This window comes from Belonocnema kinseyi, chromosome 8 (genome assembly GCF_010883055.1).
Source record: "Belonocnema kinseyi isolate 2016_QV_RU_SX_M_011 chromosome 8, B_treatae_v1, whole genome shotgun sequence".
Taxonomy (NCBI): Eukaryota; Metazoa; Arthropoda; class Insecta; order Hymenoptera; family Cynipidae; genus Belonocnema; species Belonocnema kinseyi.
This window is the reverse complement of record NC_046664.1, coordinates 144,553,727-144,579,264: the sequence shown is the minus strand read 5'-3', so window position 1 is coordinate 144,579,264 and position 25,538 is coordinate 144,553,727. Positions and strand designations below refer to the sequence as shown.

Sequence of the window (25,538 nt, the reverse complement as noted above, 5' to 3'; positions counted from 1 at the left end):
CACCATAAGGCCGACTCACCAACAAAGCGATAAGTAAAAGCGTTTGATAATCATCAACATTATACCTATGAATTACAAATATTTTAATTAACAGGATTCGTACCATAAATTGGAGTGATGCGTGTATATGCGTGAATATCGAATATAATTTTAAATGTTGTATTATAATTTTAAATTGAAAATCGCATTATTTAATTACAATACAGATATCGTTGAACGTAATGTTTTTGTGTCTTATTTCTCTTTCTAATAACGAATTTGTTCGCTCGTTTGTCTTTTCTCTTAATTAAGTCGTTTATTTTGTAATTGTTCTCTTTATATTTAATTTGATTTTTAAATAATCACAACATGAATATCAGTCTATTCGACAAATGTTTTGAACGTTGATCAAAAATATTTTTAAAATGTTAAAAGTTTGAATTTAAATGAACAATAATAAAAGATATTTGTTACATTTTGGCGCCCGAACAGGGACATGAGTGTCTAAATTTTCTAAATAAATTAATAGCATTTGTAAAATTAATGAATTGAACTCCAATTAACACTCGATCAATAGGAGGTAAATTACTTCCTGGCTTGAGAGAGAGGGGGAGAGAGGGGGGAGAGAGAGACGAAACCGAAGTCTCATTAGTCGAATTAATTGTCACAATACGCGTCGTAATTTATTGGAAGACATGGCAGATAAAGATAATACCCAAGATATGACTCTTGAACAATTACAAGAAGAAATTAGGCGCATGCGTATAGCGGCTGAAGCCCAGCAACATGAAATTGAACGGTTACAAAATAGTGCACCGCTCCCGATACCGCTTCAGGGGGATGAGGGGGATCGTTTGATCAATGATCTACTCGCTGGGTTACAGGGAATTCACATGGAGGCAAAATCGCCAAAATTCGAAAATGAATCTAGAAATCCTAAGGAATTTCTAGAATCTTTGGAGAAATACTTTCGGGTTAAGGGAATTCAAGAAATAAGTAAACTCAATGTTTTGGATAGTGCGTTTGGAGGTCGTGCCAAGAATAGGTACGATATAAGTAGGTCTAATTTTGATGATTATGACGCGTTTAAAGTTGCATTCTTACAGGAAGTCTACTCGATTCCCATCCGAGTTAAAATTAAGGCTGATTGGCTAGAAAAACAATTTGATCCCAGTAAAGGAAACCTCCAGGCTTTCTTTCCGAACAAGTCAAGGAGGCACAATGTTTTTCTCCAGAAATGGAGGCTTATGAAAAACATTATAATATTATTCAGCAAATGCCGATTCGTGCCCGTGAGTTATTAGTAACTTTAGATTTGACTGAATTAAATAAAATTACCCAGGCTTCAGCACAGCTCGACGCGACATTTGCAGATAAAAATAACAGACAAAAGAAAGTATCAAATAATAATAATAATTCTTTTAACAACGGTAATAACGGTCAAAATCAGCAAAAACGCGATCAGAAAAGGGTTCGAAATTCTCAAATAAATAACGATAATCCAAGAAGCTGTACGTGTGGTTTTGTTGATCAATACTCAGACGAAATTAATGTTTCACATTTAAAATCAAATCATCTTGATCAAGGATATCTTTCCAATAATATTGGAGTTTGTAATGACGCGATGCAACTTTCAAATATGAATTTCCCACCACCAAATTTCTCATCAAATAATTTAAACTAAAAATTGGCGCGATGTTGGCACTTCAAACAACGCGTCAAGATCCATATGATTTTTTGGGTGACCTTGCGAATAGTGTACAATGTGAACCGGGTCACAATATGCCGAATGGAAAACCTAAAATTCCTAACTGTCCCCGATTGATCGTATCTTTATTAAATGTGCCAATTCCCTCTCTTATCGACACTGGCAGTCAGATAACGTGTGTTTCGGAAAAATTCTATGATTATTTACTGTTACATGGTAAAATTGCAGAACTGCCAGTCACAAACGTAGTTTTGCGAACCGAAATTTTGGGAAATGGATTTGCAATGGATTATAAAAATTGATCAATATCAATTGATGGAATTTTGGCTCCGGTTTCATTGGTTTCGTTTGACAAGTTTCCGTCTGAGAGGATTGTGGCATCGATCGAGGATGACATAGTCTATGTACAAATAATATCTTCAGAGGCTATAGCTGTAAAAGAGATTTATAATGTGCCGCTTAATGAGATTGCAACTCGAGACACGAATCAATTGAATTATTAAGTCACCCCATTAACTTTGAATGAAAGTCCTAATGATTGTCGCGCGGTTGTTATTGATTCTAATCGGTCGCATATTATCAATGACATAGATAATCTTAGTAATATTATGTGTAATGAAAAGATGCCCAATCATTATGACCTAGAATTACCCAGAATTGTCAATCAAAATGAAGACGAATTTTATTTATCGAATTTATTTTCTAAATCACCTTCTGATCGGACTTGTATTTACAAAGAGATAATGATCAAAAGAAATAAGTGTAGAGGAGATAAACCTAACACTATAATAGTCTCTGAAAATAAAAATTTGTCTCATAAATTTAAAAATTTTTTTCCTGAATCAGATTTAGTTTATGAGAATTCAATTTTAGAGAATGACTTTAATTTTTTAATACGATAGGAAATGATTTATTTATCTGAAATTGATTATTTAAACTCGGATAAAAAATGTATAGGAACAAACTCGGCGAGTTTTCTAGAAGAGATACGAGAGATCGCAGCATCTCTTATAAGACTCGGTGATACGGAAAAGGAAGCTTTTATTAATTGTATGTTAAAATTTGAAAAATTATTCTTTTTGAAAAGTAGTAGTGCTGGTGTTTATGAATATCGGATAAATATTAAATCGCATAAGGCAGCTGCTTCTTTGGATTGTGTAATTATTACCGCCAATTTAGTGTTCGTCATTCAAACTATATGGATCCTTTTAGAGAGTTGCTTAAAGAAAGGAAACCTTGGAATTGGAGTTATCGGAATATAGTTGCCTATGGCCTTCTTAAACAAAACCTAGTTAATTGCATAACTTTAGGTCATATTATACCAGGAGTTCCATTTATATTGCAAACAGATGCCTCTAATTTAGGTATTAGTGGTATTCTTTACCAATTAGATGAAAATCAAAATTACAATGTGATTACTTTAGTTAGCAGGTGTCTAATGGAAGCAGAATTAAATTATATGACCACGGAAAAAGAGTTCTTGGCCATTACTTAGGCGGTTACGAAATTACGAACATATCTAATTGGAAACAAATTTACCGTTATAACGGATCATAAAGGATCGACTTTTTTAAATTCCACGCCTTATTTAAATGCGCGCTTAATCAGATGGAGCATAATATTACAAGCATATGATTTCGATGTTGTTAACTGTGCAGGCTGTGATAATGTGGTTGCGATCATGTTACTCGAAATTGGCAAATTGCCGTGCCTCAGAATTTCACATACAGGCTCACCGATCAAATTCATTCGAAATTTGGGCATCCAGGAGTTTATAAATCAATTATGTGCATTAAACGTTTTTAGCACTGGAGATAAATGAATAAAACGGTAAAGAATTTTGTTCTTTCTTGCGACCTCTGTCAAAAGGTAAAACATGTGAATGTTAAGATGGAGGGAGAATATTTGCTTGTCCAATCTTCCGAACCAGGAAATTTAGTCACTGTCGATTTTTTTGGTCCTCTTCCAACGTCAACCGGTGGTGTACAGTACACATTTGTTGCATTAGATGCATTTTCAACATACGTGAAATTATATCCCATTAAATGTTCAAATACCAGAACTGTTTTGAAAAAACTAAAAAAATTCTTACATACCGGAAATGGGCAAACACAAAAGATTGTTGGCGGACAATGGAACGCAATTTACGTCACCAGTTTGGACTCAACATTTGCGGGAAGTGGGGAACAAACCAATTTTTTTTCGGTTCGGCACCCACAAAGTAATACCACTGAGCGCGTTATGAGAGAATTAGGATGTTTATTCCGCATTTTACGTTCGGATGCGCTTACTCGTTAGGCAAAACATGTACCGGAAATAGAGTATTTTTGAAATATTAAATACATCCCATTCCTTCTATTTCTTTTTAATTTTTTTTATTTCCACCCTGACTTCTTCCCTATGCGTCCTCGGTTTGTCAAACCCTTTGCAGGTTTCCTCTCTGAGGCCTCTGATGAGTTTTTCTAGGCCCTCTACACTACTCCCCCCTGCCCTCCTTTCAGGTGGAGTTCTATGTCTACTCTCCTTTAGTGCTTTCTCATTAACTCCTTCCTCGTCAAACTGGTCTCTAACCCTTTTATTATCCTCCGACTTCTCCCCTTCGCTACTCGTGGACGATGATTGTCGTCAGTTCTCGAAAAACCTTTTCGCGTTCGTACTATGCAAGCTGTGCGCTCTCTGTAGCCTTTGCACGTTCGGCAGTCTGCCTCGTTTTCTTCCTACTTTCTCTTCCCTTCTCTTAACGAGCTTCTCAAATACATCTGCCCCATTACTACTTTCATTACTGGAAATGCTACCTTCTACGTTATCGCCCGCCTCAGTCGTTTGCATAGTTACGCTGGTTAATCCCGGCCCACTCTCCTTATCCATTCCCTGATGCCCTCTCTCTGTCCTTTCTGGACTTCGTGTCACCGGCATGTCTGTCACGTATTCTTTCCTACATCACGTTTTCTTTCCTTCGCTTTCAATCCCCGATGCAAATCGTTTAATTTAATCTAAAGCCACCACTCTAAAAATCACTCAAAATCTCTCTCTCACTATAACTCACTACTCTTAAACAACTGTCTCTTCTCATTCACCCAACCCTCACACTCCCCTGTCACTCAGCTCGAGTGAAAACGCCACTTTCCACAACCGTTGCTAAGCTGAAAATCCTTCTCTTCTACTTTTCACAATTATACAACACTCACCAACTTTCTACCAACCCCTTCACTCTCACTTATTCCTTCGCCCTTCAACACTCTGCTCACCGCCCTTTCTCCTCTCAAACTCCCTCTTTCTATTCAGCACAGCCAAAAAGTTAGCACCACAAATAATTTGTAAAACAAATACTTTTGTAATCCAAGAGGCAAATTTCCAAATAAACGGAATCATTTCCAAATAAAATAGTTAATTTTTTAAACAAAAAGATAAATTTTCAATGTTATATTTAATTTGTAGGAATCAACGTTATCGACATCCAAAGGAAAATAATTCATAAATTTTCCACGTGAGGAACTATAAGCATGGGAGAGGTGAAAAGTGGATGAAGAAGCCAGAGAAACAAGTCAAGGGCATTTAGTCAGCCAAAGTGACAAGAGTTACAAATAATTTCGGATTTTCCTTAAAAACTGATTTTTTTGGCGAAAATTAGTCTTGTAATAAGATATTTTAAAGCCTCTTCTGAATAAAAAGGATATATTATATTATTGCTGTAAAATGAGCAGTTTGCCTAGAAAATAGAAAGGTTTCATATTTTTGCATTTATTAGTAATTTCCACAGTTAAAACGAGTTCAGTTTTGACTATTTTCGAAGCTTAATTTGAAGAACTTGCTTTTATTTCTTGAAGTAGGGACGTTATCATGTACATAATGTGTGAAAAATTTGGAATAATTTATTATAGGACTATTTTTGTGTTATAAATGCCCGTTTTTACTTAAAATCCAAAAAACGTGAAACAAGCCGTCATGTTGTAAAATGACGACGCGAGCCCACTGCCTAATTCTGTCTAATGAACAATTCTGTTCTAATTCATACGTCTATGCCGCATGTCAAATTGATAGTACAGAAAATCCGATATAGAACGCCGCTGCGTACTATACATAGCTTAATATTATATATTATGGGATAATAATGTGAAAAATTAAATAAAATTTTTCCAGTACAAAAAGGAACAGGGAATGTAATAAAATAGATGAATATACCTTCAATAATAACTTTTAAAGAAAAAATTTATGGAAATATTGAGAGATCGAGAAAAAAATTTTTTGCCACTCACAAAAACCCCTTAAAGTACCACGTATTTCATTTATATTTTATTTTGTGCACAGCTACTGACTGGTTTTCCCATGCCAGATAGGCTGATAACGAAGAGGAGAGGGACTAAGGAGAACACCAAAATCCAAATAATAATGGAGAGTATATTAAAGATTTTGAGACGCTTGTCACTTGCGAGGATCGTCGGGGAACCCTGGAGCCACAACATGCGGGATGGTGGCGATTGTGAGCTGCGAGATGGTCAGGGTTTTTATTCGTTCGAAGCCCTCCACAATTCTTAAATAGATTTTAATTATTTTTTTTATGTGCAAATTCAAAAAATAAAAATGTTGTACAAATCATGCAGAGGTGGAAGGTCTTATACAATCAGAGGCAGAAGAAGAGGTTCAGCAACCAAAAAAGCGACGGAAATGCACATACAATATGAAGAGAGAAGTTTTCGCCTTTAATTTTTGACAGAGAAATGTGGGGAAAGTATGAGGGGAGAACATCATAGGCTCTTCTTACTTAAATACTCAGAGCAAGCCAGAAAAATAAATGAGCAGAATATGGAAGATCAAAAACGCTCAATATCTGGAAACAGATTGCTTTCGGCTGTTGAAATGCTGCTATAAAAATAGAAGTTGAACAGCAGCTTCCTATTGATGAACTCCCCTTGGTAGAAGCGGACAACGAAGGCTTCATTGAAGCTGAAGACATAGGTGCTAGGGATAATGAACATCGTGTACCGGATCCACTAGAACTAAATTCGGATATTAATAACGATGATGTGAATAGCGAAATCTCAGAAAAACTACAGCACCTTGAAAGGAATTTTGGTCATGTTTTGTTAGAGTTCAGATATGTAGAACCAACACTAAGGCATTCTCTGTCCAAAATAAACGTCACAAATGATCTGCGCGCAATAATAGAATACTTCAACAGCAAGGTTTTACCTGCGTATTTGAACGTAACACAAACTGTGTTAGAGGTGCAAACTCTTGTATACTGTGCAGCTATGCCAACTGTTAGAACGTTGGGCTGCAAAACTAGGTCTGCAAATGCAGTTTTTGTCCCAGCAAGGGATCGAGATCCACCATGGAAGATCAAGTTGGATATAGATGTCAGAAAAGCAAGGTGCAAATTAGGTTGATAAACTCAATATAAAATAAAAATTGAACCTGAAAGCTGATAAACCATGCTACTAAAATCATCTACCCTCAGCACATCAAGGCACATCAGCAATATTGGATGAGATTATGAACTCCCAACGCTAGAGACTTGATGTCCTGTCTGCCAAACGGCGTCGGTAAAGGAGAACGGTATTGCACGAAGGCAACAAAACCGAAAATTTCAGATAGATGAAAGAAGGTTCTATCGCGAACTGAGTGTAACACAGAATAACCAGCAAGACACCGAAGTCCTTCAATTAGAAGATATGACTAACTACTTAAAGTCGGGTGTTTGGGGAAAAATGAACTAATGCAATTTCGACACTGCGCGTTTCCAACTGCAGAAAAGAAGAGCAAGCAATAGCTCGGAAATGCAGCGGACAAACATCACAGCCTTAGATGTTTCAGCGGTCTCGAAAAGAGCAAGTAACTGGAAAGCTCCAGGTCCGGGCATGGTGGACATATCCATCTAAATTTCGACCGATAGCCTGTCTTCCAACAATTTATAAATCTCTTACAGCTATCATTGCAGATAGGGTATATTCTCCTTGAGACCAGAATGACATCCTTACAGAAGAACAAAAAGGATGTTGTAAAAACTCGCCAGACTGTAAAGATCTAGCCACAATAGATGCTGTTGCCATGATTCAAGCTCGTAAGCATCAAAGGAACTTACACATGACATACATGGACTACAAGCAAGCTTTTCCTACCGTCCCGCATGACTGTTTGCTTGAAGTCTTAAAACTTACAAAAATCTTACCAATTATTATTGACTTTCTAAACCATGCGATGAGGCTCTGGGGCAAAAAAAATCAAGTATTTTGATTATGGACAATCAACGATAACCAGATCAATACGCATTACGAAGGGTATGTTTCAAGGAAACTCCTTCAGTGCACTATGGTTCTGTTTAGTGTTGAGCCCCTTGAGCAAAACATTAAACAGCATGTCTCATGGGTTCAGAATTGATGATAATGAGGATAGTCATCAAGTGACCCATTTAGTCAGAAAGGAATTAGGGACCGAGAGTTAGGGAACGAGATCGAAAATGAATGAGACAATGGCTGCAGGCGAATTATATAAATATGTGGGTATTCTTGAATCGAAAGGTATTCAGCATACGATAGTCTCATCAAATGAGGCACATCGAATCGTCTACCACTAACCTTGAAAAGTTAAACAGAATTGTCCGCGTAGAAATTACGAAGCACTGAATGCATCACAAAAATTCAGCGATAGAAAGGGTAGTTTTACCACAGAATATAGGGGGAATGGGCGTTTTAGATGTCAAAGAACTGCGTAAATCACAAGCTATTCAGTTGAAGGACTATTTTTACAGCAAACGAAATGTTGCACTTTACAGTGCCCTCTGTAAAGTGTATCTTGACTACACGCCCTTAAAATTGTCCTTAAATGGGACCTTAAATATCAGTGCAGATACCATGGAGGAATTAGAAATACATTGGAGGCAGAACGCTATCCACCGCGAGCACCCAAAAAAGTTAGATTCACATGAAGTGTATAATGGCTGTCGCGTGATGGCTCAGAGAGAATATACGCACTGATATAATTATGTAGCGGGCATTACAAACCAACAAATTTGTCTTAAACCTGAGACTCTTAAAAGAATAAAGGCCTTTATACAGATACATTTCAATGCCCGTTTTAAAAAGCGAAGATTACAGCTTATATTGGGATGTTACTATCGTAAACTTGTTATAAAGCAACTTTACGAGCTGAACAAAATATACACATAATATAAGATAATTATCTTATAATAAGATAAGATAATATAAGATGTATATATGACAAAATCACCGAACGCGTCCACGGGTTGCGGATAGAGGGTCCCTGTACCAAGGGTTTCTGCAGAATATGGTTACAAAAATGAATAGGCAGTTGCGGAAAATTCTCCAGGGGTGGTCCCGAAGGAATTAACCCCCAATTTGAGGTGTGAAAACCGTGCCAAAAGCTGAATAGCACCTGGGTGAGGTGTCTAGAACGGCGACTCTGGGATATCGGGCGACCTCTCGGAGTACGCAGCCTTATCCTTGCATGCGGGGCTCTACAAGGATGGACGAACTCCTTTCTCTAGCTTCTCGTTGGAACAACAATGACAACACCAAACATAGTTGTAGTAAGTGCGGTTGAAAACAACACAAAGCGCAGGGCTCCCGAGAATTGGTCGATGAAGAATGCCGACCACTCTAGAGCTGGGGGAGCAAATGAAGATGGATTCAATGCAATAGATCCGCGGAATCTCGGGACCTTTATGTGGACGAAGCAACTAAATAGCGACTTCTTAGAGTGCTACGATGCGAGTGTGGCCCCTGAACGAGGTTACACGGCACGACTGCATGCTCTGTCGTGCGAGAAACACCCGGAGCTATCGCATTTTTCGCATCAACGTCTGTGTAATCATGCCAAAGTATTCCAAAAAAGGGCCTATGTAAGCAAAACGCCTACTCTACCAAAGTCAGAACAAGCCGGCAACAGAAAAAGAAAGGCGACACTAAGACCAACAGCGGGCAGGCAGCCGATAGAGGAAGAGCGATGCTTTGTGAACCGGAGAAACATCAACACTCAGTTCTCTCTCAAGCCTAAAGATCTGGCTGAAATGGATGACGAGCTTCGTGGACATTTTTCCGAAGAATCCGACCTCTAGGCTATCAATTATGGTGTGTATAATGTAGCGAGAGCTTTGGCCGATGCGAACCGTAAAACAAACCCAACGGTTGATCATAATACCATAAGACGAATGCATCAACTCGCCATAAAGATAGGCTGGGCAAGACAGTACGTGTCCCGCATTCAGTGTGTGATTGACTACATAACATGTGCCAGGAATTTTACCGCCAAGTTCCGAAAGTTGACGCGCGAACTCCGGACCCGTTATCACACACTTAACAAGTCAAAGCTGCTGACCATCAGGCAGCATATTGTTGAGAGAATACGGATATTATCTGACGCTAAGAGAAGTCTAGAGCGGAGGAGAGGTGGGTCAGAGAAAATCAACAATTTCTCTCTGACCCATCTCGACTCTTCCAAGACGCTCCAGCTACTGTCGACCACCCGCCCAAACCAGAGGAGGTTGAAGTATTTTGGAGAAAATTCTACGAAGTGCAGCATAGGCTGAACGAAGACTCAGAAAATATAAATATCTTCAAGGAGCTGTGTGATGCCCTTATAACACCTGATGAAGAATGCCCGCCCATCATTACCGAGGAGGTGAACAAAGTATTAAGAGGGATGAAGAACTATTCCGGCCCGGGACCAGATGGTATCAAGATCTTCTGGTGGAAGAACTTTCCTTCAACACATCAGCATTTGGCCCGTATTTTCACCTCATATTTAAAGTCGGAAAAACCAATTCCGGAGTGGTTGGTGGAAGGGCGCACAATACTCCTGCCGAAAATAAGCAACTTAGCTGACCTGAAGAATTACAGGCCAATTACTTGTCTGAACACACTGTATACGATATTTACAGCTATCCTAAATTATAGAATTGTTCAGGCAATTGAACCTGTGTGGCAAGAAATCTGTGAACAACGCGGCTCCAAGCAAGGCGTAGCAGAATGTCGAGAGAACCTGCTCATCGATAGATGTGTCTGCAAAGATGCAGCATACTACCAGCGTGACCAATCGATGGCCTGTATTGAATACCGGAAAGCTTTCGATTCGACCTCCCATAGATTTATCATCTCTCTTTTGGAAAGCTTAAAGGTTCATCCGCAAATCGTGAGGTGCATAGAGAGATTGATGCCGCGAGTACTTTTGCGACAAACCTGTAGATCGAAAGTACAAGGTCACTCATGTATTTTACATGGACGATCTTAAGATCTATGCTAAAAACAAAGAGCAACTACATCTAGCTCTAGGGATTGTCGAACGATATACTAAGGAAATAGGAATGGAATTTGGGTTAGAAAAATGCGCCAAGGTTTATTTGATGCGAGGAAAACTTAATGGCATCCCTGAAGACCCTGAGCTCGTCGACAGAAGCGCTATACGACAAGTTTACGCTGAAGCGACTTATTCATACCTGGGCATGCCACAGAGCTGCATTCAGGATGTGACATCTATAAACGATAATCTCCGAAGCAGATACAAACGAAAGGTTATGCACATGAACATAAGCATGCATCTAAAGTCTTCTGTTCCGCGACTCTACATCTCACGCCGTCAAGGTGGTCGCGGAATATTGAATTTCGAATGTCTTCACAACAGGAATTCTGGGTAGAGCACATAGAGTCGCAAATGGAAGAGAACCTCCTCTTAAAATGGTCAGGAAGCACGAAGAAGTGGGCAAAGGAGCGTTTCTGTATAAAGCAGCGGAGGAGGCTGCTGAAACACTCGGACTTAACTTGAGTATTAGGAGTGAGCAAAATGCATCAAATATTATCTATCTCGAGTACTCACTCCTGAAAGCCCGGATTAAGAAAGCAGAAGAGAAAAACTTCCGTGAACAGCTCATCGATAAATGGATGCACGGCATCTTCCACAGAAATGTGGAGGATTAGTCAACGTCGTGTGAACTTTTGCTTTCTTTAAATCACCCGGATTCAAGTCTGGCACGGAGGGTTTCATTTTGGCATGTCAAGACGATGTCATTTCCACCTTAACATACCGTCGCCACATTTTGAGCCAAGACATTCTTGATGATAGCTGTAGGGCGAGCCATGCACACCCTGAGCATTTGGTACACATACTATCTAGTTGCCCAACTCATGCGGAAACAACCTACATTCAGAGGCATAATGAGACACTAAGAGTGCTTAATTACCATCTCTCTCACTCTTACGGCACCAACCTTAATATTGCTCCTCTGAATGCTCCTAGAGAAATCGAATTAATTGTCGAGAATGAGAAGTGCCGCATATACTGGAACTTTATATTCTCGACAATTGTTTTGTTTGCTCACTCGAGGCCTGACATGGTTCTTCTCGACTTCGAGAAGCGAACCATGTTCGTATTCGAATTTTCGGCGCCAGCTGACAAAAACCTCATAGCCAAGGAGAATGAAAAGAAAGAGAGGCATAGAGACCTCATAGGGAATTTCGACGATTGTACCCGGAATATTCTATCAAACTAATCGTCCTTATCATCGGCGCTCTCGGAGGTGCGAAGCTTTCACTGGTTAGTAGCCTGAAAAGCATCCCTGCAGGTGAACAATATGCTACAACACTTGCGGGAAAAATGCAGAAGGCGGTCGTCCTTGGGTCGCCGCGTGTCCTCATGTTGCACGAGACTTTTGCCGGATCGTCATATTGATTCCGTTACAGACTGTAACCACTTATCTCACGGTCGTGAGACGCGGTTGTGGCTGAAATTTTTCGGCGATTACGCTGGGATCGGGTGCAGTTTTTCAGATTAGCACCCGCTCCCGGCGAAATCCTGCGGCTGTCCTTATGACAAACTTTTAATTATATATATATGCAAATACACACACAGATAGATGTAGAATCTTAAGTGCAGTGTAAATATTTTTAGAATCCTGGCTTAATATTACAAACATACATTTAAAGACATTAATTGGTTGTAAAAAAGTAAATAAGTTCATGTAAGTATATGCTCTAAGGAGTTATTAAAATCAAATATTAGAAAGTACTATTGGTAAAGTTATCTTAAAACATTAGTAGATAAGAGAAAAAAGAATAACATTATCTCACCTCATTATCAAGAAGTTTAAATGAATAAAAAATTGATGGAACTGAACATAAAAAAGAAAGAAAACGAGATAAAGGCTGAGCCTACAGAGTAATATTAAATAAAGGTGCACCCATGGATGTTAGAAATTCAGAGAACATATTTTTTCACAACTCATTTATCGAAAGTTTGACTTTCGATGCCTCCGTAGAGGGTCGAAAGTTTTGATTTCAACCCTAGACTAAAAAGTAGAAATAGGCGACAGTGAAAGTAACTTTACGCCGTAACCGGTATCGAAAGTATATGCATTCTACAGTATCTGCAGCCAATCTCCCTCTTATCGAACCTTGTTTCGAGAATAGAAGCTAAGTTCAGTCTCCACCTTTGATCGTGAACGATCGATGTTTTCAGCGATAACTGTAGCGTGCTTGTCTCGCCACAATTTTTCAAAATAAATAACAATCAACGAAAATGTCTGTACTTTGTTCTGTGAAGCTTATCGGTAAAGTTCAAAACAATTTTTTTTATTTCTTATTGTAAGTACGGGGTCGTTAATCATTCTTTTATTTAAATCAGGATTGATATTTTCTTAGAACGGGGGGGGGGGGCTCCGCCCCCTGAATCCCCTCGGCGGAGGTTTCGCCCCATGCACCCCCACCAGGATTTCACCCTGGAACCTGTCCTCCACCTTCTCCCACTTGAAACGTAATATATTATTCAATTACTCTCGACCGTGTCATTCTAACCTCTATCTATCATTGTCTACGTATTTACAAACAATAAAACCTTTGATGACACGCAAAATTGATGATTACACAAGTGTAATTGTCGCGGTCCCATGTAAAAGGTTTGTTGGAGCCCCGGCGAAATAAGGCGGCACCCACTGAGGGGTCCCGAAGCCTCGAGCTACAAAGCTCCTATATAGTCATTCGGCACTCGTGCTCTCGCTAGACAGTCGGTCCTAGTCCTGTGCCGGTGTTTAGAGTGTTAAATTTCGCCACCACGCTTTCGTCAGCGACGACCGGAAAACCGACACGAAGTTGGTCTTCAACTCGCTCCGCCACGAACCTGCGGCATCTCCTCAGCTTCCTGAAAATAAGCATCTTCTGCCGATCCGCCAACCCAATCAAAGGTACTCGTATTACCATGTAAGTGGCTAATAAAGTTACAACCTGGTTTTACCTCGTATCACCTGGCGTCCAACCCAAAAATCCCACATTTTTCCTATCAGAAATACCAAACCTGCTGAGAATAAGAGAGTGAGATATGAGAATATCGCATTAGTTGCTAGTATATTAACACAGAAGTTAAAAAATTAATCACGGGAAGAAAACCATAAACGGAATTTAAAATAGTAATTACATTACGCGTTAATAAAAATCAAAATCGACTCTACTTTGAAATAAAAAATCTATGAGTAAAATAAAAATAAAGAAAGAATCTTTAAAACACATCGATACTTCTTTTTTTAAGCAATTAAAAAACTTAGCATTTCAAAATCAAAACCAAAAATCTCGGATAGCTATGGAAATAACACAATCGGAAAATAAAAGCATCATAATTTTAATCATAGCCAAGTAGAGCTAAGGGATGATTCACGAAATCATTGATCATACGATCGACTGCGCGCGCCATGTGCTAATAAGTGGGGATAGCGTGGGACCAATGCACTCTATAAATTGATTGCGATACCGGTACCAGGTCTCTTTTAATTACCAGGACTTCTTACACGAGGGTTTACGAGGAGGGAGTCTTCCTTGGTTCATTCATCCACCTCTCATTGAAGGACAAAATCTTAATAGAATAAGCGTCATTCGAAAAGAACGCAAACCAAAACGGACTCTCCTAGTCGTATCACAAGCTTCTCCTGACTAAACTATCCAAATTCATCAGAATTCGGATAGTTAGACGTAAGTTTTTGGGAATTTAGGTTTTTTTAAATTGTTTTATGCATGATTGTAACGACTTTGCACTCCACGTTTATGTGGAGATCTGGTTGTGCATGTTTGCATTTTAGTGTGGGGATTTTAAATAAATGAAAAACTAGTGTAAGCAACTTTATTGTAACGACTTTGCACTTTATCTTACGATAAAGAAACCTCGTTGTGCATGGTTGCACTAGCTATTGTAATTTACATGGGCATTTTACTTTGAATTTTTGTAAAAATGGAGTCAGAAAATAATTCGTAATGACTTTGAAATTTATCGTACGATAAAGACCTCGTTGTACGAAGGAAGTTTTGGTTTCTTTTTGTTTAATATTGGAGGAGAATCCTATTTGATTATTTTTAATACTTATGGAATTACCTAAAAATTTATGGAATTTATTGCTGAAAGATGCAATCATCTCTCCCCCAAGTGAATCCACAATCTATGATTTTTGATGTTTTTTTTATAATAATTTAAAATTTTATTAGGAAATTTTATTCTAAGAATACGTTTTACTTATTTTCTTGTCGCAAAAATAATTTTCCGGTGTAATTGTAAAATGTTTAGGGTTAGTTTTAATGCCCTATCAGTATTGGAATAAATGCTTTTTGTTGGTTGCAAGGTACTGGAAAGGACAAAGTAAACGCAAATTGAACGTATCTCTAGATCAACGTACATATCTTTGAGATAAGTTTAAAATGCAACAGTATTATTACCAAAAATTAATACAATTTTTGGTATATGTAGGATCACTCATTAAAATCAGCCAAGTGCAGTAATCAAATTAAGAATATAAACAAACTCAATCTTCGGTTAGCGAAGAGTAATAATGTTACAACATTTTCGAACTCTTTGACAATTTAATATCGAATTAAAGTTTAAATTACAATACATCGAAATAAATTGAAATATTCTTCTCGAAAACAAAATGACATGCGGGAACCCGTTTTGCAAGCGTAATAAGATATCACATCATTACAAAACCAATCAAATTATCACAAATTAAATATAATTCCTCAATTAATAAGCGCATTAGATGTTCGTATAGGGTGTCTCACAAATACGAATTTTAACGCAACTAGAGAATTAATGAGACTCAGGTCAGGTACGATAAAAAATAAAAAGCCAAACCCAAACATATAAGAAAACAAACACGATAACCTAGATTTGGAAAATGCCGCCGCACATTCAAATCAAAACACTGATCCGAATAATGAATTACAGCAAAGTAGAGAAGCAATCCCAAAAACATTAAACAGATCAATGGGTCGCGGTAAAGGTTTCATTATAAAAACCGCAGAAATAAAGGAAACTGCTTACATAGAAAACAAAAATAGATTCGAAAACCATCCCCGATTCAATAATGAGACTTTTGATTGCGATTTCATTCTGGAAAACAACACACTTTTCATTTTAGAAACTGATGAGCTTTTAGGAAGTATAGAGTTTAAAGAATTCATGAACCGTCAAAAGGAAAGATTTTTTTAAGAAAGGGACAGAAGGGCAAACAATTTAGGGATTAGACTAGACCCGCCAGCAAATAGCAAGTTTGAACTCAGAAAGAAAATAATAGAACCAAATATTAGAAAAGATAGAACCGAACAATCTCGTAACAGGCAATCCGTCCAATTTGATTTATGGGAAAATTCACAAGAACCTCGTCAAATTTCTTACAATTACATTAAAAAACGAAGCAAAATACGACTTAATTCTATCATAAAAAAGAGGTCGCGATATAATCTCGAAGTCTGAAGCCACATTACCTCTTCACCTATTAGTTGGATTTAAACGCGCCGCCTATTCTTTAAAATCGAGACCGAAGTGCGCTCTAGCCCTGATGTGCTCCGTTTGGCGGCGGTAAATGCTACGAATACAAGCAGGCGCGCACCCAGAGAAGGGCTTTGAGAGGCTTTTTTTATTTTAAATCTTTTAAAATGTTTGGTAAAAGTATGTTTTCTTACTAAAACGTTACTTTAAATATTTCCAGGTACCCCCCAAAAAAAAATGCATGATCTCGAGATTTTTTAAAATGCCTAAAAACCTACCAAATCTTGTATTAAAATCTTTAAAAATCTACATTTTCTTTTAAATGTTTTGGAATCTTTACATTATTATTTTTACCATTTTGGAAATTTTTTTAAATCTTTTTAAATATTGTCCTGAAATTAATTTTTCAAAATAAAAAATGATTGTCAATTTTGTAAGGATTTTAAATAATATTTTATCATATTTTGAAACCTTTTAAAATGCTTGAAAAGCTTTTAAATTTTTCGTTTGAAATCTTAAAAAATCTACACTTCGCTTAAATTTTTTGACATCGTTTACAGTTACGACTTATTTTTGAACTTGTTCGAAACTTCTAAATATCTCTTAAACTTATTCCTATTTTTTCAAATTCATAACTATTCAATTGGTATTTATTTATCAAAATTTGCTATTGTTTAAAAGTATTCCTGAATATTCTGCTGAAATTAATTTTTCCAAATAAAAAAATCATTTCGAATTTTACCAGGAATCCTAAGACAATTTTTTTAATATATTAAAACCTTTCATAATCCTTAAAAGGTTCACAATTTCAATTAAAAAATTGGAAGTATTTCCTAAACTTACTCGCATTTTTTCTAAATGAATACATTTTAATCTGTTATTCACACATCAAAATTCAAAACTTTCACTTATAAATAAAATTTTTTTGAACAGAACAATAAAATTAACATTTTGACGATCTAAGTTTGAATTTAGTTCTCTGAAATTTTAACGATTCAAGGCTTTCTGTTTCAAACAATGCTGACTATTAAAAAATTGCTATTTTTCTTAATTAAAAATGTTTAAATTGAAAAGGTTAAAAATGGTATATTTTCTACTGAAACAAAAGGAATGTTTAGAAAGTTACAGTCGGAAGTTTACATTTGATTAACCACTAAGGCTTTTGAATTGAGGTAGTTCAATTTTTAACGTCAAAATCTGTAAATTGTTTAATTTTAACTGATTTAGAATCGCCCCATAAAATCATTCAATTATTATTTTCGACTACACGAACTACAGTTTAATTTTAAAAATCATTCATGAATTTATAACTTTGAAATCCTTTCAATGGGAAATGTACCCTAAAAAATGAAAATCTAAAATGGAAAATTCGTATGGTAAAAGATTTTAGAATTACACATTGTAAACTTAATGATTTCATGATTGAAAAAGTTAACAATTACGCTTAGAATTAAAAAAAAAGTTGAAATCAAACGTATTTCAAATTGTATTATATATATTGTGATATAAAATTCTTGATATTTCCAGTGATTGGATAGATTTTTCTTCTAAAAACTTGTATAATTTCTTATCAAACAAAAAATTCAATATCAATTCCAGGTCTAAAATAATTCCCGGTCATTTTCCAGTTTCTCGGTCCAGCGGTCACCCTGAATCATGATATTTCAGAACCTAATTCCTTTCTTCTCGAATGATAATAAATATTTCGTGCTTGATCTCTTAACAATTTTTCATTAAAGAATCAATTAAAATAATATATAGTTAAATAATTCTGACATCTTTCCTTTTTTTACAAGCACAATCTTCTGATTTTTAATTCTTTTTTTTTTAATGTATGCAATCACAGTGGGTCGCGCGCGAAGCGCGCGTATGTACTTCTAGTAATTTAAAATTACGAGATACCGACGACAGCGAACCTTTAGAAAGCAGAAATAACTCAAGCCAAAACAGAACACGTACACTCTCGACAACAAAGAACAGGTTTACGAGGATCTTAAAAATTCCTATATCGACGAAATATTTTTAGAAGAAATTAGAGAAAAAATAAAATTCTGTAACAAAATCGATTCCCATTTTCACCATTTGGATTTATATGTCTACCTTTTCCGAACCAATACCATTAAAATTCTAGACCTAATTTCAGACATAGATTCCCACCAGGTTTCCAACCCTGCAACAAATCCTACTAAGGATATCCCTAGCCTAATAGGCATCCCCACGAGCTACAAATTCCAGTCCCTCGAGAGAATTCTTGCCTACGACACTAGCGATGACTTAAGCACACACAACTCATTTAATTTAGGTAAACCTAAAATTAGGAAAAAGGATAAAAAATAATGTAGGAAAAATGGATTATAATAGCAAATACGAGAACGAACACAAAGATAGCGAAATTAATCTTTGGAAAAATAAAATGGTTACTAGTAAGAATAAGTTAAAAAACGAATCTCTAAAAGATAATGAGATATCTGAAAACGATAACAGAAAAATATGGGTTATTTTTAAGATAAAGACGATTAAATTAGATAACATTTCGGATAGTTTAGGAAAAATAGAAGAACAAAATAATTGTTCAACAGAAATTTGCGAAGGTATCGTTGAGTTCAACAAAAGCCAACAATCACTATCAGAAAATCTTTTAGAACAAAAAAAAAGTTTATCAGGGAAAAGAACATAAGGCGACTCATTTAACAAAATACAAAATTGACGTCCAATGCCACGATCTCATTAAACAGCTTGCCCTCTTGTTCCGATTACAAAAAAAAGACCTCTACCCAAATTCACCCTTGACAGAAATATTACACTTTGAGATCAGTAAATTTATTTCTAAAATTGATTTAAAATTGGCTTATCTGCAAATTCCTTTAGAAGAAAGTTCAAAATCAATCACAGCATTCACAGTCCCTAAAAAGGGCATGTATCGATTTAAAAGGATGCCATTTGCTCTGAACAATCCTCCAGCCACTTTCCAGAGACTTATGGACAATATTATCACTCAACATTCAATTTATTCAGTATGTATACCCTAAAGGATTTTTACATTTTGGTGCCGACATGCAAATATACACGAAAAAGGTACTTATTCTATGAAAACAACAAAAAATTATTACTCCATACTTGAAACCAAACGTTTTTTTATTTTTTATTAAGACGACATTGTAATAGTAACTTAAAATGTTAATGGCCATTTAAAATACTTGAACATTATATTAGATATAATAAATGATGCAAATTTCACGATCAGTCCGGACAAGTGTGAATGCTGCTGCTCAGAAATTAAATATTTAGGCTTTAAGGGCATGTGATACTTACAGTTTTCCCGGCTTTTTCCCCACAAAAATGAAAATTTTTTAAAAAACTGAATTCGGAGATGCTATAAAATATCATAACGGACGTCCCCGGACTCTTTTTTGAGGGATAATAACAAAAAAAATTAGTATGCTAAATAAAAATTGTATGCATATGCATTATTTTTAGGTTACGTCGTTTTTCATCTCTGCCTTTCCGATAATCTGGAAATTATTTATGAAATAAACTTTATTGATTGACTGCAAACAAGGTTAGTTCCGGGAGATTAGTTACTATGTTTATTTGCAAGTCCAAAGTTTTCGGCCAAAAATATTGTGTAGTTTGGAAATAACGCTCAGGTGAATTATAACACACATAACCTCGAAATATACACGCACGTTCTTAGCAATATCAAAAATTTTTTGATAAAAAAACACACAAAGGCAAAATATTTCTTATCCTAGGAAAAAAGCCGGGGGAATCTAACACTGAAAAAATCGATACTGTTTCGTAAGCGATAAGCAAATTAATCACATTTTGCTAAATCAAAACTTTTTTTAATTAACCTATAAAAAAAAGTGTGTTCATGTTAAAGCATGGATATAGCTCCCTAGAACTAATCAGCCTATTTCTAAACTGCAAGGCTGAACTCCCGACTGTAATCTTCAATTTTCATGATAGTGTCTTTAGTGTAACTGCCCCTCCCCCCAGCTTACATTATTTACTTCAAGATAGAATTTCTATTTAACCCATGATGATAACAATAGTTGACCTGAATAAAAAAGAATCTCTACAAGCAGATACAGCTGTAAAGTTATCTTCAAATTCCTTACCTCAAGTTCCAAATCTTTATTAAATGAACAAGTTACGTCTCTTGTAGATATACTAATTTCAGTACCAGTTTCGGTTTTTATAGATGACGTTGTTTCATGTAAGCTTATTTCCGACATTCCCCTTATTTTACTTGTCAAAGAAATGTCGTCTACTTGACCGATATCCTCCTCCTGTCCCAAAGACTCCAAAGACAATCGAGGTATGTCCCATGTGCTTGAAGGGCCTCTCTGATAAGTTATACCAGAAAGTTCTTCGAGTCTACTAAGAATTTTAGATTTACAAAATTGTAAGTCTGTTTGTGTGGCAATATCATTTGCAGTTTGAGTTTGAACTTCCGCTACTTTCACTAATGACTTAAAACTTTTGTTTACATTATTATCCATTTTTTCAAAAGAATTTCGTTTTGATGTTACTTGACTAAGAACATCTTTTTGACTGGCGATCCTGTCTTTTTTTGCTGCTTTAAATCCATCGCAAGCTTTTGGGACCAATAAACATGTTCCTTCGCCATAAAATGCTGAAAAATGTAATAGATGCATTGAGTTTAAAAATATACTAATCAGTGCGAAACAAGTAGTGACAATTTCATGAAACTATTAGGTAAGTAGGTGAGTGTATGGTAGGTAGTAGGGCAGGACGATAATTCTTTTTAATTATAGAAAATGATGAACCTTTAAAGGTTTTGTCTGGTATCCTAAAGGCACACGAAAAAGAAAAAAAAAATACTACAATGTCTTTGGTCAAGACATTGTCTATGTAAATTGGTAAATCTAGAAAAAATGCCTTACTTGTGCCTTACAAAAAATGCCTTCTTATTAAATTTTGGAATGAATATATATGAGTACATTGCCTTTAAAAAACCTTTCAAGAACTGAAAAATATTCACATTCAAATGTCTTAAATTATTTTATCACTATGCAGGGTATTCCAGGCTCAAATTTCTGGACTTATATGGCTGTATACAAATTTAGAAAAATCTAAAATTCCTTTGCAGAACATCATTTGAAGTTTTAGTTTTTGAGATATAAAATATTGAAGCTAGACCAATCAGGAGTCCGGTATACTACGCCACACAGTATACACTACAGGCTATATTTCTTGACCGATTTTTATATATATTTTTTAATTTTCAGGGTTCAATCGTGTAGAACGACTTCAGATTCGATTTTAAAATGTCAACCGGTGCAGTTTATTATTTAAACAAATAGAAGTGGAAATTGGACATTATACGTATAATGTTTGTATTTTTTTCGAAGTTATGTTTTTCTTATTAAAGAATTTTTAATTAATCCTAAATTATAATAAATATCTGCAAAAAAAGATAATGTTCAATATATATTATTGTTAATGACAATATTATGAAAAATATTCAAATTTGCGTTTTCCATCACCAAAAACTTTTTTTTCTGATAAACCATGTTGCAGCTATTTCAGTGGTTATATTTCATTAAGAAAGTGTGGCACCCACTGACAATTCTTATGGTTTTTAACAATATTTTAAATAAAAAGTCGTCCATAGCAATAATACTTATTTAATGTTATTATTAAATAATAATAGCAAATTGTAACTTTCATGAGCCAAATATGTAGGAAAAATTATTTCGCTATATTATTTTGCTATACGACAATATTCTATGAGAAAATTTCTTCTCTTCAATGAATCAGATTGGATAAGGTTAGGTGCATCTTAATGTTTATGAATTCGTCTATATTCTTGGACAAAGAGACTTATTATGTGTTGTAAAATTTCTCTTTTCTCATAGAATTCTTTTAACAATTAAATACTAATGCTCTCATAGTGATCTCATAAAACTGAGGATTTCATCAAATTTATAACGCTAATTTGATTTAATAAGAATGTCGCTTCTCGACCAGTTTCAATAATACGATTACTTATTGAAAATTAGAGCATTTTGCTATTTGTTTTTTCCTAATCAGCAGATCGTAACCGATTATTACCGTTGGTTCCAATGCTGGAAGGGTATTAAAAATAACCCTGACCGTTTTATTATTAAAATTAGCGAGTAATGCAATTCTTAGAATTAGAAAGGGTTCCTCTTGACCAAGTGTGAACACATACTTGCTTTTAAGGATACGGAGTCCTTTCAATGAAAAATAATTTGCAAGCCGAAATTCACGTAAGATATAACTGTATATGTGGATCCATGATCAATTATTGCAAAGGATTCAAGATACAAAAAAAGATGCTCATTCCTATTCATACTTTTTTTCTTTTTATTCGAGGACCATTAATTTTCCAACTATGAGATGGTTAGGATCACTCAAGTGAGATATGATTGCGCATAAGGTATTTAAATTATTACTCCACTCCTACGTGACGATATAAACTCACTTTATTCCAATGAATAAATTTCCTTAATCCTGACAACGACAGCGATTACGCACAGCGATGTCTCTATGGAATAGAGTACAAAGCTGCAACGTAAACCATTGCTTAATTGAATTAAATGTCCAAAATTTACTAAAATCTACCATTTGCTGTACAATTTCAAATTTACTCCCCCCAGCGAGGTCTTCATCGGTTAGGACAAAGTGCAACGTTGTTACAACAGAAATTCTCTACTGATTTTACCTTAATTAAAAAAATCTATTTCCAGAGAGCGTTCTCAAACCGATTGCCCAATTTATTCTAAACTTAAAAAAGTTCGATCTCACACAGCAAGGTCTTCACGGAATGAAGTGCAAATCTGTCACGAAATCAAACGCCGATCAAACAAATTACCTACAAAAGTAAGGTTTAATCAAACTAAATTAAAGAAAGAATTATGCTTCACGACTTCATCACACGCAAACTTCACAGGATGAAGTTCGTTTTTATCTCTACACACACTTTCTGAAGATGTTTCCTGCTTTAAAGTTCTCTGAACCCAGAGAGAACTTCAAACGTGGCGCACCCTCTGAGCTCCCGAATAAGAATGATCGTTCCGTATCTCTCAACTGCCTTTAGGACCAGCGAGGACCCGCGTTATCCCTACCATTTCCTATTAGCATGCGCGGAATTATCGATCATTCAAGTTTCACCGTTGAGCTAGGACCGTATAAAATAAGATTTTTCTCTGTTTTTATAAATGTTCTATTATGTAGATTTACCATTTTTTGGAGGTTATAATTTTACTATCTGTGTAAAAGTAAGCAAATGTATATTAGAACTACGTGCATGGTTAATTTTAGATCAAAAATTAATTTTTAACAAAATTTTTATACTTATAATAAATTTATACGATGATATTGAATTTTCATTTGAAGAAGATATTAAAAAAAATTTTCTTTAGTTGGAAAAAAGAGTGTGAGTCTAGATAATTTTCTTCGAGAGAGTAATGTTAAAAGAGGTTTGAAGTGTTATTTAATGAAATTTTTAAATATTACCTTACATTTTTATTGATGATTCCAAAAATAAAATAAACAATTGGTTTATTATAAAATTAACAAAATGTTCAGATTATTAAGTATCATAGTAAACTTAAATTTCTGTAAAGTTTCATTTATGTCATGAGTTATTACATTAAGGTTGCCAGTGTCGGTTATAAAGTTAACGATATCCTCACTTTTTACAATATTCATCATTTCAAAAATATTTCTGCTGTGATATTTAATTTCTATACCTAAATTTTTAACATTTTTAGAGTTAAAGTCAAATTTTTGATAAAATTTTCTTGAATGCTTACATAAACCCGTGTTAGTTTTGATATTCGTTTGAGTAGCTCGGTGTTCTGCGATTTTAGTCTTAAGAAGACATTTGTTTGTCCAATATAGATCATATAATAGTGATTACAGTAAATATTATAAATGAGATTAGTTTTTTTCTTCAAATTATGGTATTCGGTCTTTGATAGGCGGTAAAAGGATATCTGAAAGTTTACTTTAATTTGTGAAGACAAGAGGAATGTTTAGTTTTTTAAAATATTCTTATTATTGGCAGATAGAGATATTTTTCATATGGTAAAGTTACAACTTTGGAGTCATCGATAGATTTTTTGTTCTTCTGCGTACTAAATAGTGGATTTTTTTTCTAAAAATTAAAGTATTTTTGTTTATACAGAGTGTCCCGCGAGAACTGTAGTCAATTTTTTAGGAGGGGCGGGGTGTACACAAAAAAATCAAACAAGTCCCCAAAATTATTTTGGTTAGATGCTTTTTCTGGGCACAGCAGAGGGTACAAGTTGTATGTACGTGTGAGCATGTGTGGCTACAAACTTTGGTTAATATGAGATTATGCATCAAATAAGAATAACGAAATATGCTTAGAAAAATGCACATAAACGGAAATTATAAAAACATTAATTACAAAGGCAAGAAAATACTAAAAATGTACCCTCTGTTGTGCCCAGAATAATCATCGGACCAAAAAAATTTTGGGTACTTTTTATATTTTTTTTTGCCCCCCCCCCCCCCACACAAAATTAACTACAGTTCTCACGGGACACCCTGCATAATTCACAATAAAGTTATGAGGATAGTTAATATTGAGAAAAATTTCCTAAATGATACCAATTTTTTTCCATGGAAATGAGAAGATAGTTAAAACTTCGTCCGGAATATATTGGTTTTTGATATAAATCTTTTTCAATATAACCTTTTTAAAAAACGATTTGTAAATCTCAAAAGTTAATTATATTATTAATTGAGTTTTCTAACGTAAATTTTAAGGTTCCTCCCTATTATTAATTTTTTTTTAAGTTTTTGAACTTTCGTTTTCGGTAAACATATTAGCGAGTCGTCCGCGAATTATTTTGTACTAGCTTATATACCAACTCCGGATCAATATTGTAAAACATAGATACTATATCGAGTGATAAAATTGTAAAATCTTCTGGGACATTTACATGTTTTATTTTAATAAAAAGTTTCCAACTCTCTTAATAATGTATTGTGAGTGACTACACATTTGGTTAACAACTGCTTTTAAGTATTGTGATAGATTATATGCAATTCTAACAGGATTTACTTATCTAACAGT

General features: G+C 35.3%; 1 protein-coding gene across 5 annotated transcripts in view; it reads right to left on the bottom strand.

The window, feature by feature from the left end:
• Window positions 1-25,538, bottom strand: part of LOC117179148 — a 321,121-nt gene that overhangs the window by 212,817 nt on the left and 82,766 nt on the right. For all 5 annotated transcript variants that reach the window (XR_004467869.1, XR_004467868.1, XR_004467870.1 and 2 more), the window contains one exon: window positions 20,560-21,077. Coding sequence is in view for 2 of the 5 variants with exons in the window: in XM_033370836.1 (XP_033226727.1) it covers window positions 20,560-21,077 (518 nt within the window). In the remaining 3 variants the exon portion in view is untranslated. The remainder of the gene's footprint in view (window positions 1-20,559; window positions 21,078-25,538) is intronic.